The sequence below is a fragment of the Myotis davidii genome, unplaced genomic scaffold, assembly GCF_000327345.1.
Source record: "Myotis davidii unplaced genomic scaffold, ASM32734v1 scaffold3, whole genome shotgun sequence".
Lineage (NCBI taxonomy): Eukaryota > Metazoa > Chordata > Mammalia > Chiroptera > Vespertilionidae > Myotis > Myotis davidii.
Genome location: NW_006295062.1, coordinates 1,826,873 through 1,841,143, shown reverse-complemented (window position 1 = coordinate 1,841,143; position 14,271 = coordinate 1,826,873). Strand labels below are relative to the sequence as shown.

At 39.0% G+C, this 14,271-nt stretch overlaps 1 protein-coding gene across 7 annotated transcripts in view; it reads right to left on the bottom strand.

Moving 5' to 3' along the window:
• PTPN4 (protein tyrosine phosphatase, non-receptor type 4) overlaps positions 1-7,497 on the bottom strand; it is a 219,190-nt gene extending 211,693 nt beyond the window's left edge. For 4 of the 7 annotated variants that reach the window (XM_006769668.2, XM_015567783.1, XM_006769669.2 and 1 more), the window contains exon 1: positions 4,512-4,586. Coding sequence is in view for 1 of the 7 variants with exons in the window: in XM_006769670.2 (XP_006769733.1) it covers positions 4,512-4,596 (85 nt within the window). In the remaining 6 variants the exon portion in view is untranslated. Of the gene's footprint in view, positions 1-4,511; positions 4,613-7,452 lie in introns of those variants that run through there. The other 3 variants (XM_015567781.1, XM_006769673.2, XM_006769670.2) reach the window with 2 other exon arrangements.
• Between the last annotated feature and the right edge of the window lie 6,774 nt (positions 7,498-14,271).

The window sequence follows — 14,271 nt, the reverse complement described above, 5'->3', positions numbered from 1 at the left end:
AAGAGAGCCAATGAGATCATTAAATTTACTCAATTAAATTTTGTTTTTTAACAATATTTATTTATAAACATAGTTTTCATTAACATAAATTTGGGAAAATTGGTGCTAAAGTGAGAAAGATACAACATGAACATTTTACAATCCTTTATAATAAAAGCCTAATATGCTAAGTGTCTGGTCATCCAGTTGGCCGTTCAACCAATCAAAGTGTATTATACTAATGATATGCTAAGGCTGCTCAACTGCTTGCTATGATATGCACTGACCACCAGGGGGCAGACAGTCGGCCAGTCAAGCAGTTGCTATGATGTGCACTGACCACCAGGGTGTAGACACTCTGACTGGAGGTTAGCTTGCTGCTGAGGTCTGGCTGATCAGGACTGAGCAAGACGGGCCAGGCAGGCCCTGGAGCTCTTCCATGGTCCCTCCCTGGCTGGCCAACCTCCTGCTTCCATTTTCAGCCCTAATCATGCACTGGTGGGGTCCCTTGGCCTGGCCGGCCCCCTCTCGCAATCGGCACTAAGGATCTCCTCCTCTCCCCAGTGGATGAATTTCGTGCATCGGGCCTCGAGTTATATATAAACGTTCACTACATAATTCACCAATAAGCCAAATATTTTACTTTCTTTTTTTTTTTTAATCCTCACCCAAGGACAAGCTTTTTTATTGATTTGAGAGAGAGAGGAAAGAAGAGAGAGAAAAACATTGATGTGTGAGAAAAAAAGAGAGAGAAAAAACATCAATTTGAGAGTGAAACATTCATTGATTGCCTCTCTCATGCACCTGGACTGGGGAATCAAACCTGGAACTTTGGTATGTGCCCTGACCAAGAATGAAACTCGTGACCTTTCTGTGATGGGACGATGCTCTAACTGAGCCACACAGGCAAGGGCAACCAATTTTTCAGAATACATTAATTAAAACAATGAGGTACAATTTTACAACCAAATTAGCATTGGCATTTTTCCAAAGCAAGAACACCCATTGTTTTATAAAAGAAATATTTGTCATAGAAATATTCATACCACTGGACCCCTTTCCTAGTCCTAGGGTTTTAGACTGGGGAAATAAACAAGCACAAATATATTCAATGCAGATTATAACATTGGAAGCTTTAGAAATAACCAAAATGTTTAACAAAAGGTAAATGACTAAATCAATCACCTGATCAATAAATCATGTGAAATGTCGAAGCAACTGTTTAAGTTATGACAATGGGAATGGAAAAATGAGAAAATATGTTATCAGCTACTCTATTGATCTCTTTTATTTTAAAAAAATAGTGCCAGATGTTTTATATAGAGTACCTTAATCCTCACAACAATTCAAGGCCACGTATTATCCTAATTTCATAGTTAAGGAAGTAAGCTCAGAGGTTATACAATTTGCCCAAGGATTTTGAGACCAGATTCCAACCCAGATCTATCTAACTCCAAAGTGTGTCAGCTTTTCCCTATATTACATTGCCCCCGATATACATTTCCAGTATATTAAACTCAAATTATATCTCTACCACACACCTTTATTTTTAAAAATATAGACAACTGCCTGGAAGGAAACAAAAACATCTATTAGAGTGGTGATTAAGGGTGAATGTTGTTACACTAATTATTCTTTTTAAAAATTAGCAACTTTTTAAAGCAGAATTGATAAACAATAGACTAAACTTATGAGGCAAAACAAAAGAAACAATCCCCAATTTTAATTTTTTTACATTTTCATTAAAGACAGAGTAGGTAACATAAAAACTTAAGAAGGATGTACTCAATTGAAATATCTAAACAATCACATATTAACCCCAAGGTGCTTATTACCAGGATTCAAAATCTAGTCATTATGACTGGATTAAACAGCATTCTTCCAGAAAAAGGTGAATTTTGAGGAATACTTGAAGAGAAGACATATGGGTTGGAGACAGTTAGGAATGTTTAAACTGAGGAATCAAGGGCAAAGGAAAAAACAAAAATGTTTTCTTTTTAAGCAAGAAGAAGCAGGGTGAGATGAAGTTGGTGGAAAGCCTTCAAGGCCAAGCAGATAAGTTTGGTATTAATTTGATAAGCAACAGAGAACTATACCATATTCTTAAATGGGAAGGTAGCATGCTGAAATATGGTCTTTAAAGATCCAAACTTTGTTCCAAGGTACTGCCTTTGGTTACACAGTGTTTCACCAAACAACTGGGGATGGAGAGGAATAATCCATTATCTTTTATACGTACTCTGGTAAAAAAGAGAAACTGACTAAACAATAAAAATCCATAATATTAAAACCGTAATATGCTAATTAGACCAGACATCCTTCCGGACAACCTTCTGGATGAAGCCAGGGCTGTGAGGGAAGCCCAGGTCCCAGGTGCCTGCCTGTGGCTGGAGGGAAGCCCAGGTCCCGGGAGCCAGAGGGAAGCTGGTGCCGGCAGCCAGGGGAAGGAAGGTCTACTCTTGCATGAATTTCGTGCATCGGGCCTCTAGTCTTTATATAATGGGTGAGTATATTGGGGAGGAAGGCCTTTCAGATATGTCTCTGAATATTAAATGCCACTGTACATTTTAATAATCATACTCCCTCTGTCCCATAATAATAGTAGCAAATGAATATTAAAACGGGAATTATTGGCGAATGAAGCTGTAAATTATGTTGTAGCGCAAAATTAGGAAGCCTTCAATCAAAATCAATATTTCATGACATCTGTCATTTGTTTTGACACATCTTTCAATTTTTAGGTTAATCTAATTATTACGAATTATAACTATTTTTCTAATTTCATCCGCTGATAGAAATCAATTGTTTTATTTCAGTTGAATATCAACCCATTGTAAAAGATGAAAAAGAGTTTTCAAGCAAAGATCGAGTTGCAATTGTCCAGTTATTGATGCATCAATAGAAAAAGGAAAAGTTGCAGAAAGGTGCAATTACGTTAGCTGCAAAACAATTTAAGTGCAACAGAATGACCATATCAAGGATTTGGAAACGTGTTTCCGAAAATAATTGTCAAGGAGAATCTTATGCTAATATTGATTCTTTGAAAAAACAAAACTGTGGACGTAAATGCAAAGATTATAGAGAAAAACTTGAAAAACTTAGACATATTCCTCTTAGCAGAAGAGGCACCATATTAGCCTTTGATAATATTTCTCCCGAAATACTGGATAATACGTTTCTGTCACTTCAACAAGTTATGCTGGAAGCAATGAAGAACGATGGCTCCAATAATTTTAATCTCATGCATATAGGGAAAGCAAAGCTTTGCAGCCAAGGGATCCTACCTACAAGTTTAAAATGCAGTAACGGAATTGTTGAAAAATCCAGAAACTATCTGAACACACAAAATAAAAATTAGGAGTACTATTTTTAATTTATTGTTTAATTTAATCTACTTTTTTGATAATAAATGTTGCATTCTATATTTATTTTCTTTTGCTACTATTATTATGGGACAAATTACATTCATCATCTGCTACTATCATTATGGGACAGAGGGAGTATAAGTTTAGAGCAAGAAGGATGCTGGAGATAACCTTTTAGTGACCACCTCTTCATTTTCAAAATGAATTAAATTGATGCTCAAGAACTAAATAACTTGCCTAATGTCATATACAGCTAAAATATTCAATATTAAAAAATTAAAACTCAGATTTTCTAGGCAGTAAGATCTAAAGCTGTGTTGTTTAATATTGTAGCTACTAGCAACATCTGGTTATTTAAATTTAAACTGGTTAAAATTAAATACAAATGTTTTAAATTTATAATTGATTGTTAGAGAGACTAAGGGGGAGAGAGAGAGACAGACAGACATTGATTTGTTGTTCCACTTATTTATGCATTCACTGGTTGACTCTTTTATGTGCCCTGATCCGGATCGCAACCCTGGTGTATCAGACATCACTCTAACCAACTGAGCTGCCCTGCCAGGGCCAAAATTAAATACAATTTTAAATTCAGTTTCTTGGGCACGATAGTCACATTTTTGAGTGTTCCATACCGCACATGGCTACCACATCTGACAGTGCAGAAAAAAAGAATAACGTCGTTTAGTTTAATGCTGTTTTGTTGATGAGATGCCTTAAAAACTTAACCCTTTTTTATATCAGTTCGCCTATGGTAAAATTGGTTTCATTATACGTCATTTTCCTTAAAGTCACAGAAGCAATCTATGACTTTAAGTGAGGACTTAGACTTACTGTACTTCCATCACTGCAGAAAGTTCACCTGGCACCATGATCTAAAGAATAAGCTTCAGAGCCAGACAGACCTAATTTGAATCCTACTTACTAGCAGTGTGATCCTAGACAAATTAATTTCTCCTTGCCCTCATTTGGGGAGGAGAAGGGAAAAGCAGGAGATTATTAATACCTTCCTCACAAAGTGTACTTGAAGATTATGTGGGATAACACGAAAAGCCCCTTTATACTGTCTGGCACATAAAAGACAATAAACACTTCCCTTCTGGATCCTTTTTTCCCCTACTCCTCAATATAACCTCCTTGTTAAAAGACACAAACACAATAACTCACCCAAATTAGTATCTTCCTTCCCTTCAAGATAATCCACAGTACCTAATTTTCTTCTTTTCCTGCCAATTTCTTCAAATACTTGCATCTCTCTTCCAGTGCTTCTATTTAGGAATAATGAAATTAAGAATGAATGTAGAGGGAAATGCCTCTAATAAAGTGGAAGAGAATGGAATAAATTGCCCCTCTGTTTTCCATCCTATTTTAAATATCACTATACTGACTGATCATACAAAGGAAAATATATTACACTGTTCATAAGTAATGTAATTCTACACCAATAAAGTCGATTCTACAACATTTCTACTTCTCACCATCTGTACTAATAACTGGATGTTAAATGAAGAAATAACACTTTCCCCCTACAGTACTACTTGGGGGGGGGGGGGGGGCGGATCTCCAGAATGCTAAACCAGTATTCAAGGCTTCACAGCTTAATCTAGTGAACTGACAAATTTAACAAAACTAGACTACAGCATATAAAAAACTTTACAACATGCATGTTATTAACCCAGAAAAACAACAAAATTCAACTCAGTTTATAACCAGTAAATTTCTGCCAATACTATATTTTATTTAGAAGGAACAATTCATATTTAGCTAAAGTCACATAACTTGCCGTTTCTAGTGAGATTACCAATTTTACATTCCTAATAACAAAGAATTAAAGCAGAACTTTTAAACATATATCTTAACTTCCACCAAACTTCCACCAAACAAAACTTCCACCCAACAAATTTCTACATATTTTTTAAAACGTTATTTAAAACTGACCATATTAACTTTCAGAGGGGAAAAACAAAAGTCCTCTCAACAACAGTCAATAACAGCGTCTCCTTGAAGTTATCTGGTAGTCTCTTATTTTGCTCCTTAAAGATTACTAAAAAACCACTGATCCCCTTACAGAATTTAGAATGTCATATATAGGAAGTAGATAACACTGCATACTGTACAGTCCTTTACAACTCAAATTATGTTTAGTAGACAAAACTAAAAGATGTTTAATATACAAATCACAGAGTTTAATAATCCATGGGGGTGCACACATATTTAAGAAAATTATTTAGGTTTTTATTACTATCCCACATAAGGTATTTTATACATTAAGGGAAAAAAAAAGGCTTCTATGCCTGAACTTATATAACCTAACTGTGTAAGAGTCTATAGTTTTTTTAAAATCCTTCAATAATGATGAAGTGTACATTGGTCACGGTAGAATAGTTCCAATGAATTTTCCTGAGGCTGCATTCTGAATACATCTGACCCAGAAAGTATTTTTAGCAAGTGTGTTCAATCAATGCTGGTTTTATGCCTAGCCTAAATTAGAAATTGGGTGTCACAAATTTAAAGTAACAAAGTTACTAGGAACATTTGAAGACATTCAATTAGAACACAAGAAAAAAAAAGTCTGAAACAATTCAATACCCACAAGCTAAGCAGGTTAGAAAATAAGCAATAAGGAAGGCATATCCTCATTCGTTGCTGCTTTTGAGGAACCTGTGATTTTTCTATCTTAATAAACTTTAAACTACTCGATATTATTTACAAACTACAAAATTGTGGCTCCTTGTGTTTTCAAAATCTTTTGCCAAATGTTTAAAATAGATGAGCTAAATAACAAATATTCCCATGTACAAAAACAAAAACATGTTTCTCTTCTTATAAACCACTCAAGTTCATATTATGGGACCACGCACATGTTTCAGTGCAAAAACAGTAACAAAGATATGTGTGCCATTAAAAAAAAAGAAGGGTTTTTTTGTGGTAAATTGGAGCACGAATTTATTCTGACCAAAAATGGTGGGGTCCACAAAATGATTGCACTCTTTTATTACGAGTTAGTAAAGACATTCTGTACAAATACACAAACATTTGCTTATAAAGTCTTTTTTTTAATTTATAGGTTGAATTTATATTCATCAAATTCAAGATGTAACTGATATACCTATCTCTCTCCCATTAAGCACACTTTGGGCTCTGAATAATCATTTATTTTAAGGTTGTCTACTCCCCGCTTTAAAAAAAAAAAAAGAATAATTTTTTCTCAGGCTCCTTAAGGATCCAAAATCAGGATTTTTTTTTTTTTAAAAAGGCCAGTCTTCCTTTCTACTTAAACCGTCTTTTACAAGAAGAATACATTTGTTTTCTGGGGTCCCTCCACCCCCAAACATGTTTTAAACTGCATTTTCTTAACTGGGTCTAAAATCTGGTCACATAAATCTATTAGCGTTCCAATTTCCTGATTCGAAAAGCAGTTGGCATACTGTATATGTACAGGTTCTCCTAGAACACGGGCTTGAAAATCCTACAGATGGTCCTGGTGCAGATCGTAGTGGTGCCCCTAAATAATGCAACCCCAATCCCATTCTAAGTTTCTCAGAAACATGCAAACATTATCTGCTCAATTGTAAGCTGTTCCATTTTAAGGAACCGCTGCGAAATGCATCGGTACGTCTCTTTAGCTACATCTCAACTTTTTTTTTTTTTTTTGCCCCAACTACAGATTCTTAAATGCAAGTACATACCGGTGGGATCATGAAACTTACAAACTTCAACCGTAGGGAGTCCGTCTATGCAGCCTGCAAGCCGCGCTCATGTGAGCCAATCAAAAATAAAAAATAAAAGGGGGCCTCCTATCAGCGCTGTAAAACTCAGAAGATTCTAAAACCTTCCTTGGAGTTTGGGTCCCGTGGCTCACCCATTCCCGCAACCATCCCATCCCTTGTTCCGCTCACCTGTCACAGATCTCAACTCTTACCCCGGGGGCCGAGAGCAGAGGTACCTACCGGAAGGAGGGCTGGATGGTGCGGGGGCCCGGGGGCCCCCCTTTCCCCTGCCTTTTAAATTAACCTGGCACCGCGGGATGGCCCTACCTGGCTCGCTTCCCAAGAGCCACACTCGCCCCAGGTAACAGCCTCGCGCACGACACCCGAGAGCCTCTTACCTTCGGGTCACAGCCGCGTCCTCCCGGCTGGAGAAGAATTGAGACCGGAGGACGCGCTCCCACCTCCCTGCGGGGATGACCTAATCCGCACCCCCCAAAAGTGCCGTGGGGGAGGGGAGCACCGGGAGGGGCCCGGCCCCCAACCGCCGACCCTCGGCCGTCCTGAGAGAACAATGGGGGGGCCGTGAGGAGCGGAAAAGCGCGCGGCGCGAGCGAGCGGGTACTCTCGGGCTGCGCTGCTGAGTGCGAATGCGAGAGGCGCTCAGTCTCCCGCCTCCCTCGCCTCCTCCCCCTCTTCCTCCTCCTCCCAGGTCTCCTCCTCCTCCCTCAAGCACACTCCGTCTCCCAGGCCACAGCATAGCAACCGAACATGGCGGCTGCGCAGACGCCGCCAGTCAGCGCCCCGGAGCAGCGGCCGCAGCGGCACCAGGCGATCTCGCGAGAGGTGAAGCCAAACCCCTTTCCCGCTAGCCCAGGAGGGAGCGGTGGCACAGCCAGTGCGCCGGCGGACACGCAGGTGCTAAGGAGGCCGGACCTGTGAGGGCGGGGAGGGTGATTGGGGAGGGGGCGGGGCGCTGTGGCTCCGCCCCTTGGCCCCGCAGCGATTGGTTATGAGAACATCGACACCCCTCCCCCCCCGCCCGCTGTGATACTGACCTAGGGGACTGGTCAGAGGGGCACGAAACCCAAGTTTTAAAGGGGAAAATCCGACCTTTTGGGCCAGGTCTTCACAACTTAGGTGCTAACAGAGGATATAGGTTTAGAATGCAGTTTAGAATCATTTCCTATCCTAAATATAGTCTCTAAAACAAAGAATAAACGTTCATTTATGAAACATATTTGGGTGTCTTCTATGTGACAGGATCGTGTGCGTTTAAAAAAATGAATTAACTCCAGTAACACCTATGACTTTGGTGTTATCTCTCCAGGATTTTTTCCCAGGTGCATTCGAATATTTTATTGAAAATACAAACATCGGTGATAAGACAGATGCAGATACCTACGGGCTAGCTAGGTGATCTCAGCTTAAATGCTGCGAGGAGAGATTTGGGAACCTTCACACTTCTTTGCCTTCATTTCTTTTGTCAATGCACTTGTCGGTAGCCTGTCGCCTTTTGCTCGTCCTGCTCTTAGCTTCAGCTCCTCACCAGAGCTAGCCTTCCTACAAGCATTCTTTCAACACGCTCCCTCAAAGCCAACACAATGCCTGTTTAGTAATCAGCTGTGGTTTTCTCAAGATAAAATCGTGCAAATTGATACAAATCTGTGAAAGACAGTGATTACTATTGACCCTCTTCTCCCTCGCACCTCCCTTCAGTGTTTCCATTTTAAAAAGACAACTTGTCAGTCCATATTTTTCCTGCTTTATCTCTTCTCACTTTCCTTCCCAGAGCTTAATTCCAGCCTGCGCTCATTCATTCTTCCTTAAATATGCTTTTCTTGCTCTCGCTCTCTGTTTTCTATACCTTTGTTCATACTATTCCCTCCACTAAAATGCTTTTCACTTCATCTCCACCTATCAACATTAAATCATCAGGTTACATAGGACTTCCAGCAGAAGTAACAAGTAATTTCTTCCTCCTTTCACATCGACAATTCTAGGTTTATACCTCCTTTTTCTTGTGGTGCACATGATACTTATCTCTGTGTGACTCATCTCCATTACCACATAGTAAGATACTTGAGGGCAAGGACCTTGTGTTAGTTATCTTTCTATCCCCTATAATGACTGATGACACTGGCGGATGCCAAAAATATTTGTTGACATAATGATATGCTTAAATCTCTAATTGGTGGGGTTTCAGGAAGGTACCTGGGACAGAGCAGGCTCTTCCTGAGGTTGGTTGCTGTGTCTCTGGGTGGTCCTGGTCTGGTCTAGATATGTCCTTGTTGATGCCTTGTAGAGCCTTGTAGCTAGCCCTCCAACTAATCTTCCCATGGGCAGACCTTCCCTCTCCAGCCCATTCCTCCCACCCCCACCCCTAAATCACTGTGACCTTTTATACAAATGTGAATCTGAGCTGTAATATAAATAGAGCTGTAGTCTCAACAACCTTTGTTTTGGGAAACTCCACAGGGTGAACCCTTTAGATAAATAAATGTAATTCTCATATCCGTTTCCTATTCTTTAGGAAAACTGTGAAGTCTGCTTCTAAAACTTGAGGTATAATTCAAACATAAAAATTCACCCATTTCAAGTGTACCACTTAATGCTGTATAATATATTTACAAAGTTTTGCAGCCACCACCATACCCATTTCCAGAACATTTTCATCAGGAAAATGAAATCCATACCTATTAGCTGTCATTCTCTAACCCCGCCGCCGCCTAGCTCCTGACAACCACTAATTTACCTTTTGTCTCTATGGACTTGCCTACTCTGGACATTTTATATAAGTGAAATCATATCTATTGCAAATCATCTATGTAAATTTTGCTCTTATTTTAAATTATAATTTTAAAAATTAATGTATGGCTATTCTGGATCATTTTGATGACCACCTTATAATCAAATACTGCCACTTGATTTTGTATTTAGCACCAAAAACTATAACTTTAATTTCCTTGAGCTAATGAGAAAAGAATATTCTTGTGGAGATAACAAGTGTCCTGGCTAAGTGAAGGTCAAGTGTCCTCATGGCACATTGTACAAAAGTTTCACAGAAATTCAAATAGAGAAGAATATTGGGATAACTAAGTTGATTATAAGCATGCTTTTAAAAACCTGTACAATAGCAGTGACTTCCATATTTTCATTGCAAAGGATGATTTAATTTCAGCAAAACAGCATCAACTACATTACATAATAATGTTAATTGAATTTTTTAATTTGTCGATTTAATTTGCGATATTTTTTAGTTTTATAGAAGTACAATTGCTGTGAAAGTAAGGACTTTATACATATCTTATGTTTACACTTAATTAGAAACATAATTTAAATAATTTAATTTCACATTCAAGAGTGAGCAAGACTTTTTTTTTTCTTAAGTGGCCTCAAACACTACTAGATATTGGCAAACACTGCTACTGACTGAATTTTTTCCCCTTGTCTGCAGCCTGCCTCTGGCTATGCTTTGGGAGAATAAGAGCAAGGTTGTGTCCACACTTGTAGGATGTTGGCAGGGAAAGGTTGGTGTTTCTACACTGTGTGGTTGACATTAGGACCTTTCCGAACCCTGGGTAGCTACAGCCAAGAGGGAATAGACATTTGTTTTTGCCTGTGCAGCCTACCCAGGCTTCCTGGGCCTTGGCAGTGAATTCTGGCAGCCACAGGCAGCAGAGACAGCTTTGACCAGGCACCGTGGCTGACTGACCAGCCCTATTCCCCGTGCCTCCACCCCCAACTGCAACTTGGGAGGACCCTTTGGAAGAAATGACTAACCCTTGGGTTACTGGGGATATCTAGGGAGAAGACCCCCAAGGGAAAGCTGGTCTCACCTTGCTAGAACTTAGAGGGTTGTGAATTTTAACATTAAAAAACACATGACTTAAAGTGACTTGAATTTTTTTTCCCTAAACTGGTGAGGTGGTACGTACAAGGTACACAGCCTTTCAAACACCTCTCTGACACATGACTTTAATTAGATATCCATCTGCCTTAGCTGCACAATTAAGGGGGAAATTTATCTTTTTATCTGTCTGGAATCTTCAGGCATAACTTAAAGCAAAGTAAAGCAAACAAATGTAAACAGTTTATACCTTTAAACAGGTGTCATACATTTTCCCAACAAGTTCAGAATTCTGTGGCTTGGGCTTCCTCTAATCGTAGAGACAATTTATACCAGTATATACTTACTAGAATAAATGTATTTACATATATATATATTTTTTTAATTAGCTAGTATATATCCTCTGGTGCAGTTGGCCCAGATTTGCTCACTCTGTCAACATGGCCCCTCCCTCTTCTTGCCCTCTTCATTTGCTGACAATTTAGCTACATCTCAACTCCTTCCTTCCTTCCTCCTTCCTTCCTTCCTTCTTCCTTCCTGTACCAGCAGAAGACCCAAATTAGCAATCCCTGGAATCAAGAATTATACAGAAAAATGTAAAAATTTTAAAATCAAAGACTTCTTCTTACTCCCAGTTTCACTCCCCAAAAGGTAAGCACTATTAGCAACTTCTTATATATACCTCCAGACTTTTATTCTATGTAAAATAAATGTATTTTTTCACTACATACAAGGGATTATACCACATATACTATATTACAAATCTCTTTTACAGAGCACATATATGTCATACTTTCTAAGGGTTGTACCATATTATATTTAATCTTCTATAATAAATGAGCATTTAGGCAATTTCCAGTTCTTTGCCATTACATGCAATGGCTGTAAAGAACATTTTCATCATAAAGCTTTGTACACATGACTAAGAATGTATCTAAGATAAATTCCTGTAAAGACAGTTGCTGGGTTGAAGTGGATGGGCATGTTTAATTTTGATAAACGTTGCCAAATCAACTACCAATTGCATCCACCAACTATGTGTAAGTTACTATCATCCACTTCTTCCTCATCATTTCTGGGTTTTATATCTTCCTCAATAAAAAACAAAACAAAACCATATTTCTTCTAGTATTTTTAGATGATCTTTTAAATACTTAATCTTGACCCATCTGAAAATAATTCTGGTATAAAGTGATAGGGATCCAGCTTTATTACTTTTATTATTAACTATCCAGTTGTCCATTATTGAATAATTCATCACACACACACACACACACACACACACACACACACTGCTTTGCTAAATTGCTTTTATCAGATATTAAATTCTAATTTTTGATTTAGGAATTTCTTAGTTTATTCCGTAGATCTACTGCATCTCTGCATTTGTTTCCAATTGCTGCTGTGACACATTACCACAACTGCAGTAGCTTAAAGCAGCACAAATTTATCCTATTACAGTTCTGGAGGTAAGATACATCTTTTCCAGCTGCTAGAGGCCACCTGCATTACTTGGTTCATGGCCCGTCCTCTGTCTTCAAATCCAGCAGCCTAGAAAGTTCAAATTTCTGTCTTATCACCTCCTCTGTCTCCCATACCCTCTTGCCTTCCTCTTATAAGACCCTTGTGATTACAATGGACCCATCCACAGAATCCACCATAATCTTCCCATTCAAGATCCTTAATTTAATCACATCTACAAAGTCTGTTTTGCCAGGCAAGCTAACACAGTCACATAATCACCCTGTGGGTGAGGGTGTGTACATTTTTGGAGGCCATTATTCTGTTTGCCACAGCCTCAAATACCAAGCTTTTTAGCTACTAGAGTTTCTAATAAGCTTTAGTATCTGAAAGAGTCAATTTCTCTTCATAACTTCCGAGATGAGCATGTTTTTAATGATATGAACTTAAAATGTGAGCCCATGATTGTGACTGAAATGTTAAATTACATCAACAGTGTATATGGTGTGCCTAGTGTGGGATCAATATAGTATCTAAAAAAATTATCTGCAGATATGTGTCTATAACCTGTCTATATAAATAAATTCTTAGGACACTTATTATCCACCAACAAGGCACTGAACCTGTACCTAAGTCTTAATTTAAATATTATTACAAATTACTCATAAAATAAAACATGTTACTGCCCACTTATTATTTGCTAGATACCAGGAATACAGGTAAGAAGTGGCCCTTGCCCTCAAGGCAAGTGTTTTTCATTCTTAGGTTGTGACTTATTAATGGGTTATAATATCAATTTGGTGGATCATTACTAGTATTTTGAAAAAAAGAAATGAACTAGACTGGAAGATATCAGAGTTCATCACACAAAGTGAAGATTAAGATGGTAGTGGGAAACTTTAACTGTAGGCATATGTTTGTGTGTATGTAGGTTGTAATGTAAAATGTCTTTGAGAGCTTATGGCCTGAGGGAGAATTGATCCTTTATAATAAAAGCCGAATATGCAAATCAACCAAATGGCAGAATGACCAGTCGGCGGGGGCGGAGCTGGCGAGCAGGTGGCACCAGGCCAGCCAAGGCAGGTACCAGCAGGAAGAAGGAGGAGGAGACAGCGACCGGCAGCGGCCGCAGGGTGATAGGGATGGGGCTGTCCCTGATTGGCTCACCTCGCCTCCCACAGAGGGAGGCCAGACTGCGGCTTGGGCCTGCTCCCCGTGCCATCAGTCAGACATCCCTTGAGGGCTCCCAGGCTGCAAGAGGGCACAGACCAGGCTGAGGGATGCGCCCCTCAGTGCATGAATTTTTGTGCCCCAGGCCTCTAGTAAGTAAATAAACAATACAAATTAATACGAGAAGTGCTTTCATCCATTAAACTGTAAACTGCATGAGGGTAGGCACCATCATTATTTCACTTACCATTATTTCATCACAGCCTAACCTAATGTCTGATATGTAATCAGCCCTTAGTTATTCTCAAATAAATGAGTGAATGAGGTGGGCCTAAGGGGCTAGGGCAGGGGTGGGCAACCTTTTTGTGAGTGCGTGCCAAAACCAGCAAAATCTCTGACTCAAAATTCTTCTGCGTGCCAACCCTAATTTTTTGAGAACATGTTACGCCTACTTGATATCTCTTAAGGTGTACATATGTGAAGAACCTTGAAGAAATAATAAAATTTGTTCGAGCGACAAAAACACAGTATATGATGATGAAAAATACATTTATTTTTTAATGTATACATGTACACCGATAATCCGACAGAAAACTTTATGACTCCGTGTGATATTATCAGTGGGACTTTTGCCTCTGCATCACTGATGACAGATTTTACATCAGGTTTATATTTTGTGACCTTCAGAGATATGCACGAGCCACTGCTTTCATCCATCAGGCTACTCCTATTATGAGAG